Source organism: Oenanthe melanoleuca, chromosome 4 (genome assembly GCF_029582105.1).
Source record: "Oenanthe melanoleuca isolate GR-GAL-2019-014 chromosome 4, OMel1.0, whole genome shotgun sequence".
Taxonomy (NCBI): Eukaryota; Metazoa; Chordata; class Aves; order Passeriformes; family Muscicapidae; genus Oenanthe; species Oenanthe melanoleuca.
In genome coordinates this window covers 51772952-51790225 of record NC_079337.1, presented here as the reverse complement: position 1 = coordinate 51790225, position 17274 = coordinate 51772952, and the positions used below count along the sequence as shown (strand labels likewise).

The 17274-nt window shown below is 37.6% G+C and overlaps 1 protein-coding gene across 2 annotated transcripts in view; it reads left to right on the top strand.

Annotated features, from left to right (window-relative positions):
- The first annotated feature begins 3482 nt into the window (after nt 1-3482).
- The window catches only part of TBC1D19 (TBC1 domain family member 19), a 44565-nt gene continuing 30773 nt past the window's right edge, over nt 3483-17274 (top strand). Inside the window, exons 1-4 of one of the 2 annotated variants that reach the window (XM_056490405.1) lie at nt 3483-3672; nt 9912-9984; nt 10753-10798; nt 12553-12628. In XM_056490405.1, coding sequence (XP_056346380.1) covers nt 3574-3672; nt 9912-9984; nt 10753-10798; nt 12553-12628 — 294 coding nt within the window. In that variant the 5' untranslated portion in view covers nt 3483-3573. The remainder of the gene's footprint in view (nt 3673-9911; nt 9985-10752; nt 10799-12552; nt 12629-17274) is intronic. The other variant, XM_056490406.1, reaches the window with a different exon arrangement.

Sequence of the window (17274 nt, the reverse complement as noted above, 5' to 3'; positions counted from 1 at the left end):
TCAGTGAAGATAAAAGTGCCGTCTGAAGAAAGGCACTTTTTTTGGGGGGTGTAAGGGAGGATGTGTGTGGCTTTTGTTTGACTTTGTTGGGTTTTTTTCCTCTAATATCTTATCCTTCTGTTTTGACAGAAAATAGAAAGTTGTTGGGTTGTTGTTTTTTGGTTTTGATTTGGTTTCGGTTTTTTGTTTCGTTTTTTTTTTTCTCTAAACCTGGAGTTCTGTGGCACTTGGCTGATTTGGGACACAGCCATTCTTCTACCTGAACCAGAGTGCCACTGAGGTTTGCCCATGCTGCCATCCTCCTGGAAGTGTCTCCTGTAGCACAAAAAAAAAAAAAAAAAAAAAAAAAAAAAAGACAGCCACCCTAAGAGGAGAATTCATGACTTGGCATTTCTCACAGCAACAGGATGAAAGGTGAAGGTGGGATCAGGGCAGCATAGGGGCTGTGAATTGCTTAGGTAGAGTGTCATATGAGCAGCTGACTGCATGTGCTTGGATTTTGACTGCTGGGATTTTGTGATTGGGACTGTTGGGATTTTATTGACCTTGCTGGGATTTTGTTGTCTTCCCTCACCCATTATCTGTAATACAACACCACTGTCTCCTTTGGTGATAACTGCAGATGGCCTAGTTGGATATTAGGTCAACTAGCATATTACATGGAAAAAGCCAAACTAACTGACTATGTAATTTTTACTTTCCATTTCCAGATACTCAATGCTCTCCAGACCTGTCAAGGCATATTAATAACAGACACTTGGGATACCAGTATCAAGTACAGTTGAGTGAAATAACTTGACACAAAACACAGTAAACTAAGGTGTAACACTGCAGATGCAAATGGAGGAGGAATATAAAAGTAAGAGAATTGGCATTCATGGTGTAAGACTACGACGCTGAGAAGAAAAGACCAACAACTCAAAACAGAAAAACTATGAAATCTACATCAGACCTCCTGATAAACCAACAAGCTGCCTCTGCCTCTGCTGTGGTACTGGGCATCACAAAACCACTCTATGCTGACTGAACTGCAGTTGCTTGCTAGCAGTTTAAAAGTAAATCCTGATGAAAAAGCTGTAATTGTCAAAAACTTATCACATAAACCAAGTTAAACCTGTCATGTGATACCAGGGGAATAGGCTAAAGCATTATTTGGGATTTCTGCCAATGTCTGTTATTTAAGTGATATTTTCTAATAATGACCCTGTATTTCTCAAGCTGCTATGCAGCACTCCTTGTAAGGAAACAAAAAAGAAGCACACACTTAAGCATGAGATTTCTTAACTAGATATGGTAGGGATACATAAGAAGCTCTTGGTAAGATCCTGTAGATTATCTTTATAAAATCATCCTACTTTTAATCCTGGATAGGCATTTACAAGAAAGAAGTAAGTTTTCCTACTCATACTGGAGGTGTAACTGACCAAAGGGAAACCCAGTGGAAGGAAACCAGACTGGAAACAGCCTAAAAACCCAGGGAATGAAGACTGACAGATGTGCATTCGCAGAGGATTATAAAGGCAACCTTGGAGCAGGGGTACTCAACTACAGGAAATTACATATCCACAGCTGACATTAGTTTTTTGTCCTGTCTTCTTGACCTATAGTGATCAGAATGGCTTTTGCAGAGCTGCAATTTTATGCATTGCACTTGAAACTCACCTGATGTATGGTTTCCCCATACTTCCCAGAAGCAGGGGAACATACACTTCTAATCAGCAAGGTGTTGTGGCTTCTGTCCCACTCTGTGACCTGCCATGTGGCCAAATGTGGTGCCAGCAGATCACATGGAAAGCAGCCAGAGATTGTGTTGTGCTACCAGCAGGAATGTACCCAGCCTCTGAGTCCTCACATATCGAGCAGCCCTGACAAATAACATGTTCACCAAACACAATGTAAGACTTCCATCCCTGTAGCAGTCCACAGGTTTGCTCACAAACTGGAAAGGAAAATGATGATGAGGACTGTGCCAGGAAAGGAGAGAGGGCTTTCTCTCACAGTTGCAGCTGAAATGTAAAACTCTGGACTTCAGCTGTCAACAACTACATAAGCAACCTACAGAGCTTATGGTCACGCTCCAGTTTTCTGCATGTGCTTTCCTTAGAAAGTGAAGTCCCGACACAAATGAATGATCCTCATCAATTAAAAAACAAAACAAAATGAGGTGAGGTACTCTCTGTATGGGAACATTTTGCAGACTGTTTTTATGAACTAGCACAAAAAGGTATTACACTTTGTATGCTTGTTCAGTTGGGAATGTAGACAAAAATTATTAACTCTCTCAATACACATGGAAAAAAAATATGCTCACTGTTGCCCCTAACATCATAGATGCATGTAAGAAAAGAACTGATGGACAACCTGATGTAAATCAGGTAAATAGACATTCAAGGCACTGGTAGACAACTGGGCACTTGATTTCCCCATGTCCTCCATGAACTGTGAAGCAACCTCTCCTCGGTATTTTGATTAGAATAAGTGACTTTTTCAGGTTTCTCTACAGTTCATTAAAAAACTTCATCTTTGACCTTCTATTACTATTCTCCTTTAAACTTTATTTTATCCAAAAATGCTCACAGATAAGTCAAAACTGGTGGCAGACAAATTAGTTCAGGTGCATTTTTATTCCTTTTATATGCAGTTGTATTTTCTATTGACATAACTGATGACAGCTATTATTTCCTCATATCTGTTACTCCCAACAGTGAAAAAGTTACTCCTGATGTTTCAGAATCTTGAAACAGTCTGTTTTACAGAGATCATCCTCAGAGCTGCAGATGGGTACTAACGCATTAGAGGTCAATGATCAGCTTTTTCACATTCTCTTCTCTCTTAGTTTATTTATTAATCCTTCTGGGACTTTAAAAATAGGTATTTTGACTTAGCAAATTAGTTTATTAAGCAAAAATTTGATTACAGGGTTCTGTTACTGATGCACATAGGAATAGATTTTCCCAGAGATGCTAAATAGATGAAAGTTCCCTGCACGTACATCAGCAGGGCTGTGCACACAGTGCCACACACCTGCTCGGCCTAAAGGGGCTGTGTGGGCTCCCGGCACCGAACCTGAACCAGCGCCTCAACCATGCCGAGCAAAGAAAAATATCCAAAAGAGCTCTAAAACTTCGCATCAATACAGGCGGACTTGTATCCCTCAAGAAGCACACAGCAATGTGTGCTGGGTGGACAAACACAGGTTTCCATAGAAAGGAATCCGCCCAGGACCCCGGGCATCCCAGCGGCTGAATCGCTGCGCTGGAACCCGCACTCGGCATCTCTTTCTTTCTTTCTGGGCTTATATAGGAGGTCAGGGCATAACAATTTCCAGTATTTTTCTAATAAAACTTTCTGATTGTTTGCAGACCCTCTGATTTTTGTCGTTCGAACCGGGAGCGCCCATCTCTTTGGGGCATCTTTCCTTCGAGCGCGGGGCGGCGGCGGCGGGGGGAACCTTTCAGCGCGGCGCCGGTTCCCGCCCGGACGCAGCCGCAGCGCGGCGCCGCTGCCGCCGTTGCCGGGTAACGCGGCGGTGCGGCGGCGAAGGCGGCCCGGCCCGGCCGCGCAGGGGCCGCGATGCTGGACCCGGAGCGCGGGCTGTCCCTCACCATCGCGAGGGTCGTGCAGCGGCTGCAGGGCTCCAGCCTGCACTCACAGCTGGAGCGACAGGCCCGGGTGAGCCCTGACCTGCCGCTGTGCCCCGCGCACGCCTCCCTTCCGCGCCGCCCCTCCCCGCGCTTTGTTCCCGGCCGTCACCCCCGGCCTCCTCCTGGGCGCGGGGCCCGCGGCCTCCCGCCGCTCGTCCCCTCCCTCTTCTGCTCCTTGTCCCTCTGCTCTCCCCCCTCGGCGGGGCCGGAGAGCGCTGTGTTTGGTTTCTAGAGCCGTGTTTATTGTGTTTCCCCTTGGGACCCAAGGATTTCGCAGTGAATATGAAGACTATCCGTCTGAAATATCGCTGCCTCAAATAGAGGTCCTGAAACGAATTGCTTTTTTAATCTTTAATTTGGAGAGCTTTAAATTCCACCCCCGCTCCCCCGCTCCTCTAGTGTCCCTGAGAAAATGAGGATTTGGTGAAAGGAAAAGAAATGAAAAAAACACTCATGGAAGTAAATTTTAGTATCTAGGAAAACAGTTGCTGTTTTAATATATATTTTTTATAACTTATCTGCACTTAGGCCAGATTTTCATATTTCAGCTGAATTTAATTTAGGATGTTTCAGATTAAAATGGCATCAATTTTCATGATCATAACCTAGTCACGGTGCTGTAACAAATACCGTGCATTACTGAAGTATTTTGGGTTGGGTTTTATAAAATCTTGTGCTTTTGGTTTTCAGGGTTTTTTTCAAACATTGCTTAAAATTATGCACGTTTTGTTTGTTTGTTTGTTTGTTTCTTTGTTTTTAGGATACTGTGTCCATTATCTGTCCGTTAGTTTTGTTGCATTTTTAAACGAAACATGATTTTCCTCTTTGAATGTCCCTGAAGCTTTCTATAGCAAGTGACATCACTGACTGTCTTTTGTCTGTTTTATATTTAAATTTGGTGATTTAGTCTCTAAATGCTTTTATAAATGTGTGTCTGCCTTGCTTCTCTTGACGGGACTTTCTAAATACTTGAATAAGCCAATGTGCATGACTTGAAAGGGGCTGGAATTATGAAAGAATTTAGAGGTTGGGTTCTGCTAAATTTTAGGAAATTGGGTATCCTAAATAGCCTGATATCAGGAGTGGAGAGTCAGACCTTGTCCTCAAAACAGTCAATGAACAGGGCTCTCTTCTAACAGCTCCATTCCTGTTTCTGACAAACCTGAATGCACTACTCCTTTCCATGTGCATTCTTTTATCTCTGTCTCTGGCAGGGTCTGATTTCACAGTCATTTGATTCTTTGCATGGGTTTTTTCAGACAGGAGGAGGCTTGGAGTCCTCAGGATGTGGCTGGGTGTTTAGAAGCTGCTGGTGTGTGGCTGTTTCATGGAGCCATTTTGTGCAGGTGGACACAGTGCCCTCCCAAAGTGATTTTGGAGTCTGAAAGGGCTGTGAGGTGCCTAAATCCCTGCTGGACACGAGAATTTGTCTGCTGTAATGGCTTTGCAGAGTACTGTTTTACAGATTTCTTGGAGAAGAAGAAAAAAAGTGTGAATATAGGTCATGGTCATTCTAGTCATATGAACTGCTAAGGGGAAAGAAAAGAAACAGGGCAACAAATATTCAAGTTGATCCTTAGAGTTTGTTTGAAAGGTTTATAATAGAAGGTTAAATCAGAGCTAAATTTTGGTGTAGTGATCTGAAAGTTTATAGATACATCAACAATGGGATTTCTCAATCAAATGAACTGTCTCTTGGAGACTAGTTTAAATTAGTAGGGCCAAATGTACACTGTGTTTGTCAGGAATCAGTGTGTTCTTGATAGAGAGGGTTTTTTTATTGACCTTGCACACATTTATGCTCTTTCATGTATGGAAGACTTGTTTTGTTTATAAAGCTTGGATAATCATGTTAGTCCTGTACTGTGAAGATGCAAAGGCTCCTCAGTCAGTGGCTTGTCTCCTGTCCATCCCTTAGCAGCTGTACAGAATTCTGAAAGGGTCTGAATTTTGCTTCACTCTGTATTAAGTTAATGCTTGATATTCCTCCCATTACATGGGGTATTGCTGGAGTGGCACTGTCAAATATGCACTCTTAGCTGTTGCTGTGCACCCAACCTGAGCTCCAGTTTATCAGTAGGATATGATGGAGTTTTTGTCTGCTGGTTAACAGTGCTTGATCTGCACCAGCTGTGATTTTGAAGGGTGGTCCCTTTGTATGGGATTTTAAACTATTTTAGGACATGCACACTGTATGTTGAGAAGTCTTTGGAAATAGTGCATCAGAGTGAAACTTACTTTTGTGTTGGATATTTATACTGCAGTTATACTTCACAAATATTCTTCATCTCTTAGTGTAGAAAATAATGTTGTTGATATTTGTTCCTCAAAAATATTTACTGTCTCTGGAAACATTCCAGTCAAAATGTATTGTAAGGTGCTTTATAATATTGCCTGAAATTTTGAGAGAGCCTGTAGTCTCACAAACAGTATTTTAGCTATTAGAAAAGCTATGTTTTGTGAATTAATCTCTTATTTTCTAGGAAGGAGAGCTCAGAATGAAGTTTCATTGATGAGTTAATAGAATTTTGGGGAAAACAGTATCCTGACATTATTTGTGAGAGGTGATAGAGTAGCCCTGTGGTTATGAATGGATCAAACCAGTACTTTGCTTGGCTGTCACAGGAAACTTGAGCTAGTGTCAAGGGCTGTGATACACAATCTCTTTGAAATAACTTTGTCATGGGCATCAAATGATTTGCTGTCACAGCTTGACTTCTGGGGATACCAAGACAATCACATTTTTACCCCAAGGATTGAAGCAGAGATAGTGTCATATGCTTGTAAGTGATGAATGAATAAATAAATAAATATTAGGTTGATTTTTGTAGGTTGAGTTTTGAGATATTGATATATTAATTAATAAGAGAATTAATGTGGGTAAGGGTGCTAATGTGTCTATGATTTGCTTTGGAATTTCTTCTGAACATATTTTGTAGTGTCTTTAAAGGAAATAGCGACAAAAAGCCAAAATATTAGGTAGCAACTTTTCAACAGGTAGAATTGTTGCTTGTGTTAGTGGGGTAGCACGGGAGAGACCTCATTTTCTGGGCACAACTTCACTGTTCAAGTTTGTAATCAAATTTGCTTGTTCTTATCTTAATTTTCTCTTCCCTCTCTGCATTATAAATGCTTTTAAGATGGAGATTAGAGGCATTTGTCTCAAGGACAAAATACAGTTTTAAACCAAATTATTTTATGAAATCTTGCTAAAATTCTTCTTTTGGGAAAATATCTGTCAGTGGACTGACAATAAAAATGGAACCATTCAGAAACATTAAAAAAGTGCTACCTTTCTCTAGCACATTTTCATTTGCAACCAATTCAGAAACTTCATTTTTCATAATCCTTGAAGGAAGTTGGGCTTTATTAATCAGTTAAGATTAATCAATCTTAATTTTTGTCCCATGCAAACCTCTAAAAGAAGTCAGTCTAATTCAGATGTTTCTTGTAGGGAACTTGAAAAAAGCATGGTAAGAGCTGTTATAGTAGGCTAAAAGGGGTAATATAAGTTTAAAAATCAGGTCTGATACCCCATCACACCTCACTGTATCAATTAAGTTTGGGAGTGAAAATACATTGGTGGAGGTACCTGAAGGTACAAAGAAGGGTGAAGAGGAGATGTCATGATCAGAAACACAGTCCAGAGGAGGGGAATCTGCACATCTGAATAGATCCAGAAGGGTAAAGACAGTATTGACAAAAGGGAGAGGTAAAGACTTGTAAAGACTTCAGATGGATCAAAAGAGGAGAGGACTTGCTTCGGGAGCACTGGGAATGTTGGAGCTGGAGTAGTGCCTGACTGTGCTTCTAAAGAAAGTGTAGGTAAATAAGCTTCAAATAATTTATGTGGAGCAAATGGTTTGCAACATGTCTCAGCATACTGTTTTCATGACATTTTTTGCCAGTTAAAAAAAAACCACAAAAATTATACCAATCTCAATTTAAATAAAAGATCAAATTATGAAGGAGAATGTTTCTGTGCAATGTAGCATTTATTTAATAAAAATTAGCAAACAAATGTAGGCTCATGAGTCATCATAGATAATTAATGGTTCATTTTCATGCATTGTAATTGGCAAAGTATGTACTATCCCTGCTGATAGAGCTTGTACCTTTGTTTTAAGTGGTTCAGTAGCAATATTTGTATTACAGTGAATTTTAAATTTAATTCAATTTAAGTTGAGTATGTGTTGATCAGATAATGGAGTTCAGAAGCAATACAAGCTTGATTGGCAGAGTAGTACTTTTTTAGTAATGTGGATTCTGGTTTTTTGCCTTGTATGTGTATTTTATTTTCAGCACTAATTTTATATTCAAAACCTAGAAAATTTATTAAACATTAAAATTGCACCATTAAAATATATCCTTGTATCTTGCAGCACAGCATAACGTTTGAAGCTGTTTACTCCCATATGAGGCCAATTGAAGGTCTCTGCTTGGTTAATTTTACTTGTATAAGAAAGTTCACAATACTTTTTCACTTAATTCATGTAGAAGTGCTGGAAAATTGTCAGTGTAATCAGGGTTTCACACTTACTGAAATTTTTTTAGTTAGGCTCAGAATCTTCTTTGTGTTACAGAAATGTATAACCAAAACTAAAATCTCTCCCTTAAAGTTGCAGGGTTTTAAGTTTTTAGTGAGTGTTTATGTTGAAATTGTTGTGGTTGTGCTTGAAGTGGTTTTTACCAAGTCAGCTTGGTCGTTATAAAGTCCAGTTATGGTAGAATGAAGCATTTAAGGAAAGGTGAATACTTATTAGCTTTCATTGAATTAACTTCTTCTAAAGATTGATTATATTTGGGGATTTTGTTTTATTGTAACTCAAGAAATAATACCAATAAAACCAAGACACATTGTGCACTTTTGCAGAGCCATACTGAACAGTAATAAATGCTTTGGGAGGGTACATGTTTATCTAAACAAAAAAGGCTTTTAAGAGAAATTATGGTGGATAGCCTGTAAAAATATTAGGATTGTGTAAAGTTATTTGCAGAACTGTTTGGAACAGGATAAAAATATGTGTTCATCTGATGCAACTCCACATTTCAGTATAGTTGAATCACTTCTCTGCAGTATTTATTCTTGTTGAGAAAAGAAATAGTTTAACACAGGAGTTATGCTGGAACACTTTCTTCTGTCAAGGCTCCTCTTAGTAGTATGTTGCTGGTCCTCTAATTATTTTCCTGTACTTCTTTGAGTGCTGTGGTTGATGGATTATGTCTTGCATGATCAGTGCTGCTCCAGTCATGATGACTGAATGCCACTTTCAAATTTGATGCTAATTTGCAAATTGCAAAACTGATCTCTGTTCAGTTCCTCTGTGAGTCAATTTACTATTTCAACCAACTTTATTATTTTACTGTTGTGCTATCCTTTTGCTTCCTTTCAGCCAGATCAGCACTGAGTTTCTGATTTTCTTCCATCTTGGCATCCAGGTACAGGGAGAGGGTACATTTAGAGTATCACTTACGATGGTGACTGCCCAGATCTCAGCAGGATACCTTACCAAAATCAAACATGTACACACAAATTTGCTAGCGGTACCTTAGGCATCAGCAAATTTGGCAAAATTTTAAAGGTGCCCAAACTACCCTGCCGTTCTGTACAACTGCAAATGGGAGGTGCCAAGAAATGCTGTAATGATAGCTTGTTTTATGAAGGAATATGGAAAGGACAGATGTGTCTTGATTCACAAGAAGCTGGCTGAGACTGTAGATGATCATAGATATCCCACACCTGGGCCTTGGTGTCCTATCCATGAGATTATGCACAATGCTAGTTTTACAGGGAAAAGCTGATAGGCATTGACATTTATTAAAAATAATTTGTTATTTATTTCTGAGATGTTTGACTTTTATGGAATGTTTTCAGTTTTATTCTTTCAGGTGAAATACAGTAACTGGCTTCTAGTTTTTTCCATATGTACCTGATGACCAATTCCTTAATGGGTATAGTCTAGCATTTGGGCTAAGTATGTGGGGCATTTGCTCAGATTATTAAATGTGTATGTTTATATGCATTCATTGTATATTATACTCCTTTCTTCTCTCTCTTTCCCTAGACACACCTTTTAGCATTGATAAAAAAGGCAAAGACATTGAGTGAGAAAAAAGTTAACTGATATTTTTGACTGCTATATCCATTGCTCAAGGAAGGAGTTTGCTTTGTGTGTAACCTTAAGCATGGTCATTTCTAACTTCGTAACTTGAATAATGTAATTTCTCTTTACTTTTTGATGCTTATTTATTTCTTTTTAATATTAGGTTAGCCTACACAAACCAGAAATTAAGCTGGAATCACTAAAAGAGGATATTAAGGATTTTCTGAAGACATCAGGTTGGTAATGCTTCATTGATACATTTGTGAATGGGATAGATTTATGTAAGAACATATGTGATATAAGTGATAAAAACAGTAGTTTGTGGAGCTTGGTGTCTTGTCATTGACAGTAGCTGGAAGCAGACGTTCAGTGATTCCAGATTATTAAATCAGATAGAGAAAACTTAAAAGGGAAAGTGTTGTTGGATTCCAATCTGCATTTTGAAAAAATATACTATGCAAAATGCTTTTCTCATTTTATTAGATACTGGTGATTTTTTTGAAAGTTGTGATTGAAACAAGAGTTCAGTCACTCCTGAAAATGGAAATTAACTTCCATGGAGATACTCTTGAAAATTTTATCTTCAGTTAAATTTCCAATTTGCATTGAAAGTTGTAGGCTATGTTACTATAATGTGAAGATTTTATTATAAGTGATCTAAGATTTATAATCATCAGGAACAAGATGTCTTTTAATATTAATTGTTGCTTTAGTAAAATGCTGGCTTTAAAAAAATAGAATGTAAATTTTTTAACCAAAACTGTATTTTAATTATTTGAACAGCAGATGGAAATAAAGGATATTCGGTCTCTATAGAGGTCTCAACTTGCAATTTTCCTATCTTAATTATGTTAAGGTTTCCTTGTCTCCTCCTGTCTCTCTGGTAGGTAGACATGAGCTAAGGCCAAACATAAAACTCCAGTGACTGCAAAACAACCTCTAATTGATTTTCCATTAGTATTAATTGCTAAAGTTGTCTTCTGGTTGTTTTTTCATTTTAACAGGTTGGGAAAAGAAGCTTCAGAATGCTGTTTATAGTGAACTCAATGTGTGAGTTTATTTAGTATTTTCACTTAATGAGTTCTACTCACATGATTTACTTTTGATCCATTTGTTTATAAAGGTGTGTGGTGTGTTACTATAATTTGCAATATCTGTCATAGCAAGGGGACCTGCTTAGCTTCTGTTTTTAAAGTGCCATTATTTCTTTTTCATCCTAGTGAAAATACTGGACTCAAGTGCATTTTAAAGAATAAGTGAAATAAATATCACTACATTTTGTAGTTACTTTAGTATTTTCCTTTTTGCTTTACTTCCAAAGGTACCAAGGGTCACAGTATAATTCTTATGTAAATGAGGTAATTGCTGCAAATTACTTCTATTTGGGGTATTATTAGAGCAATGCACATATTTGTTGTATTAATTACTTTTAAAAATCTTTAAGATATTGGATCTCTAGGCTTCCCTGGTCAATGCTCATCATGATTGGGATATGGCAATAAACAAGTAAAATCGGTCATGTTTTCTTTTTATTATTGTTCAGCAAACTTTGGATTAGAAGCATAATTTTTCTTTCTGGGAAACATAATTTTTCTTTACATTCTGGCACAATGGAAAGGTGGATTTCATAACACATATAGCCATAAATGCAGCTGTAAAATAAGTAATGGGTATGCAAATCTATTTGTGCTAATTTAAATAAACTTGTTAGAATTACCAGTTTAGTACAATGTATATTGAGTAGTATGAGGGACCAAATTCAGCAAATGCTTCTATCTGTTTGTAAGGATTCATCTTCATCATATCTTCCAGAGAGAAATATTTACCTGTCTCTAGGGCTGATGCACGGAAATAAGCAGCAGAATGACAAAATTAGCCCTTGAAAATTGAAATTAACTATGAACACCATGATTTCATAAGCATCATGGAAAAGCTAAGAAACAGCATATCTGAAATCTGTTGGTATTGATTCTGTTTTACACATTGGGACAGAATAGTCTATAACAAATTTGCAGCAAGTACAAGAATGACCTTTTCAGTTAAAAATGGGAAGAAATTTGGGGAGGGTTTCCCAAAAACATATGATAGGAACTGATTGAATACATTCAAACAAATGTAAATTCAGCCTAACTATTAGAGAAGCTATGTGTAAATTTTGTTTCCTGAGAAACATGTGAGACATTTGAAATTAAGCTGGATGAAATGTTTGGCAAAAACTCGTTGACAATAACCTGCACTACTGAAACATAAGTTAGTGTTTTGGTTTGGTTTTTAATTTTTGTTATGGCTTTTATATTTTGTCATAATGCAATTTATGAGTGGATATTCAACTTTGGTTAAGTCAATACCTCAAACTTCTAATTACTTTGGACACGTACATGTTCACTATTGATCTTTAAAAGGAGACCCTCAAAACAAAAAATTGTCTCTTGAAAAAAATGTGATGACTTGGAGAGGGAAATCATAAAGATGACATGATGTGAAGAGAATGCACTTTTAAAATACCTGATTTGTTTATGTAATTATTTTATTAATATGTGAAATTATAAAGGAGCGTTATTTTTAATAGAAGAAAAACTGATGTTGAAATGTTATTAATAATTTCATATTGTTATCTTATTTGTATCCATAGAATGGATGAGGAGAAAAATACTTCTAAAAATAATACTCAGTTTTGATCAACATGCACTTGTGTTTTTGCTAGTAGTTTCACGAAAAGGTTATATTTAGGTTTACAAGTAGAGGATTAATTAAGCAAAATATAACATCAGAATATTTATGGCTTACCATATTTTCTTCTTAAGGTTTCCTATGCCCTGTCATCCTGCAGCACCGCCTGAACATATTAAAGAACCTTTAGCCTATATGAGGAAAGCACAGGTTAGTGGTTATCAATTTTACCATTTATATCAGATCTTTAATTAGACTATTTGGGATTTACTTGGTAGAATGTTATTGAATTTCTATGTTTTATACCTTAGGAAAAGCACAGATTTGTAATTGCATCAGAGGTAATAGTAATACTGTATATGTGACATTTTACATAAATACAGAAAATACTCCAGTAGTTCTCCAGCCATGAAAGAAGTAGGATGTAGCGGCAGGTAAGTGAAAAATTTAGAATAGAGATGATGTGAATATATCAAAGAAGAGAATTTGGTTTCATTGAGAAGAAAAATAGGGACAGCTATAGGTAATTTCACTTAGGGTTACAAAAACTTTTTTTTGAAGGGACATAGGCAGTTTCATGATGAAAGATAACAGTTGGCTGCAGGGATAGTGAGGTCTGCAGAAAGAAGAGATATATTTAGTGCTTAGAAATGTGAAAGGAAAATGAAAAATACGGAGCTAAGGAGCTTAAGGCATATTGAAGGAGAATAAGAGAAACTGGACTGTAAAGATTAAATGAGGATTTTTGGTGTCAGGAAAAATACTTTTGCTTTGTTTATTTTTCCCTACATATGCCATTTGAAATAACCATAAAAATCCACATAAAAATGTTTAAAAAAATAAACAAGCTTCAAGAACATGATCTAACCAAAACATCTGAAGTAGGAATAAAAGTATATTTAACTCTTCTGTGCCTAGAAATACATTGCAGTATTCTTTTACAAAATACTCAACAAATTGTGTTACTTTTACAATCATAATGTAGTTTACTCCCCTAAGTTTTATCTCTCTGTCCTGGGTTTCAGTCTTTAGGATTTGGGGCTAAAGATTGCTTTAACCAAATTTTCTTGTGTGGTGTAAAATGTAATTCCACAATTTGCTGCCTGAAAAGAATCACTCTTATTAGTTCATTAATGCAAAAAACACAGACGTATATCTATATGCATGCTTTTATGACCCAGTTTCACAGTTTATTATTTTACAAAGGTGTATGTAATACTTGCAGTGTTTTTAGCTGTGTGTAGAAAGGCCTGTTATTCCGGTAGTTTAAAAATGAGCAGGGGAAGTCCTGTCTTCACTAATTTCAAAATTTGATTCCCTATTTCAAAGAGTATTAGTTATCCACATCCTCTGGGTGGGTTAACCCTGGTAGGCAGCTCAGCCACTCACTTTCCCCCAGCAAAACAGGAGAGAATCACAAGGGCAGAAGTGAGAAATCATGTTACAAAGACAGTTTAATAGGCAAAGCAAAAGCTACACATGTCAAGAAAGCAAAACAGGAATATGTTCATTACTTTCCATCATCAGGCAACTTTTGTCCCAGCTTCTTTATTTGGAACATGATGTGTTATGGTCTGGAATATCTCATTGCTCACTAGGGGTCAGCTGTCCTAGCTCTGTCTCCTCCCAATTTCTTGTGCGCTCCCAACCTTTTTGCCATTGAGGAAGCATTAGAGAAGACCTTGAAGCTATGTATGCACTTCTTAGCAACAGCTAAAACATTGGCGTGATGCCCTTTTGGTCACAAACCCAAAAGCAAGCACCAAACTAACTACTATGAAGAAAGTTAACTCTATCCCAGCTAAACCAGTAGATGCTCTTCCAAACCCTTTCTTGAAATACTGCTCTTTGATAAAGACTTGTGAATCCTTTTCATAGAGAAATACTGGTAAATTATGGCAGCTGTGAAATAGTAATAAATGCAGTTAGAGAACTGAGATTGTCTTTTCTCAAACCACTGAGATACATGCATGTGTTTGATTTTCAAGATGACACACATCACTGTAGATAATGGGCCTGTAAGAAAACAAGTGTCATCAGAGCAATTGAATCACAGCTAGGTTTTGTTTTGTTACTCTTTTTGATTAAAGATGCATAGACAATGTAAAAAGCTTACAAAATCAGTGTTTTAATGGTTTTGTTTGTTTAAAAATATTTGGAAATAGCTAAAATACAAGTATACAGGGTAGTAATACCTTTTGGGAGAGAGATAAAAGTCCCCATAAAAAAATGTTGTCCATATAAGTCATATTTGTCATATTCTATTTTTATTAGATACAGTCACCATTTAAAATGTTCCCATTGTCATAAGTTTGTTGACAGTTTCTTTATCTTTTTCTATCTTAATTAATTTTGCTCTAATTCAGAATTCTGGAAATAATGGTACTACTCCCAGAAAACCATCTTAGATAGTTACTAGTATGACTTTGAATCAGTGATTAAAATGATATTAATATTTTTCCTAGAGTAGATATAAAAATGTTCATAATTAACCATTTTTTCTCCTCACATTGGTTCTGTTTTCATAGATGGCAGACTGAAGTTTTTATATTGCTTTTTTTTCCTGCCTCGGAAGATAACCAGGTTTCCAGTGAAGAGTAGAGCATTAATGGCAATGAGTAGTAATGCTGTAAGTCATAGGATGATAGAGTGGTTGGGATTGGAAGGGACCTTAAAGATCTGGTTTCAACCTTTCCTTGCAAGGATATCTCCCACTAGGTTGCTTAGAGCCCCATCCAATCTGTCATTGAACACTTTCAGACATGGGGCATCCACAGCTTCTCTGGGCAACCTGTTCAATGTCTCACCACCCTCATAGTAAAGAATTTCTTGCTCATATCTCATCTAAACCTGCCTTTCAGTTTAAATCCATTCCCCCTTGTCCTATCACTTCATGTCCTTGTTAATAATCTTTCTCCCTCCCTTCAGGCAGGGTCTTTAGGTGTTGGAAACCATTCTGTCACACTATGAAATTGTTTCCAAATTGCAGTACTACCTTCCTCATTTTCAGCTATTTTACTGAATAATTGTAACCATAGCAATCCTAATAGTGTGTTTTCTTAGTGTTGATTTTCTTCATAGGACTAGAGGAATTAGCTTGTTAAATGTATCATTCCCATCAATAAAATGACTTTATGAGCTCTGCTTCTGCCTTTTATTTTAGTCAAGAACAGTGCATTCTGTTTCTGCTCACTTCACTGCTGTCCTGGAGAGAAAACCTGTGTAACCCTTACTTTGTTTTTATCTTTTTTTGCATTTTGCATTTATTTGAGTATCTTTGCATTTTTGAGTATCTTTTACTGGGTCTTGAAAGCTGAATTATGTCACAGTTTATGACTGTGTATAAGTGGTTTATTACCAACATGTTGCATCCCCAGTGCACTAAGTGGATTCATGTCTGGTGTGGCAGTTGTAAGTCACACCAAGTGTGTTGACCTCCACTGCTCTTTGGAACGAGATGGTTCTTGGTCTTGTCATCTGTCTCTTCCTCTTTTGTAGCTTTCATATCTTTAAGCATATCTTTGCTATTCCTCTCCCTATGCCCCTCCCACCTGTCCTCCCTTAATTTTGATGGTATCATGAAGTGATGGTGCCAATGGTACCAAACTGAGTGGGGAAGTGGCTGCTTCAGAAGGGAGAGTCACTGTGCAGAAAAACTTGGATATGCTGGAAGAGTGGGCTAACAAAAGCTTTATGCTGTACAAGGACAAATGTAAACATAATCCAGGAGTGCAACACAGGCTCGAATCTAGCTGGCTGTGGAGCAGCCTGAAGAAAATGAACCTGAAGGACGTGGAGGACAGCAAGCTCCATATGAGTAGACAGTGTGCTGCTGCATCAAAGAAAGGCAACAGGATGCTGGGTTGCATCAATGTGGGCATCACTAGTAGAGTTAAAGAATTCATTATCCCACTCTACTTAACGCTTGTCAGGTCACATCTGGAGTACTGTGTTCAGTTTTGGTCCCCACCTGTACAATAGAGGATGTGAACAGGCTGGAGAGGGTCCAGAGAAGGGCCACAGAGATGTTCAAAGAACTGGGAAGCCTGACATGTGAGGAAAGGCTGAGAGAGCTGGGTTTGCTCAGTCTTGAGAAGTGGAGGCTTAGGGGAGACCTTGTTCCGTTCCACTACTTAAAGGATGGCTACAGAGAAAATGGAGATTCCTTTTTTACAAGAGTCACGTGGAAAAGATGAGAAGTAATGGGTACAAGTTACTCCAGGGGAGATTCTGATTGGACAGAAGAGGAGAATTTTTCACATAGGGAACAATCAGCCATTAGAGTAATCTCCTTAGGGAGACAACATTGGACACTCAGGATATGGCTGGACAGGAGACTGGGCCATCTGATCTAGACCACGCTTTTACCAAAAAAGACTGTACCTTTAACTTTGTTTTTGCTGTTACTACCTGTATATTCTCCATTGCCACTTTCTTATCCTATATGGCATAGTAATCTTCATGCTCTCTCATTTCTTAATTCTCTAGCACCAAAACCTCATTTCTTAGCAAAACAGTAAATGCTTGATACTACCACTTTGTGAGAGATGAAGCAGTTTGTGGCATGGTGTTGCCTAAGTGCAGCATTTGAAAGGAATTTAAATATGAAAATACAGTTAAATAAAAATATTTTACAGAGTGTGATAAAAAGTATGCAATCTGGAAAACATTCCTTACAGTCAAAACTCAGATCTGTTTTGTTTATGCCAAAGAAAGTGAAAGGATGACTTGGTTGTGAGGAAAAATTTCTAGTGAAAGATAGCTATTTTTTGATGGAAAAAGGTATGAGGGGATCTTGTAAATGAAAGCTAAAATGAAGCAGTTATAGACAAGATTTTTAGTTCTTTTTTTAAACA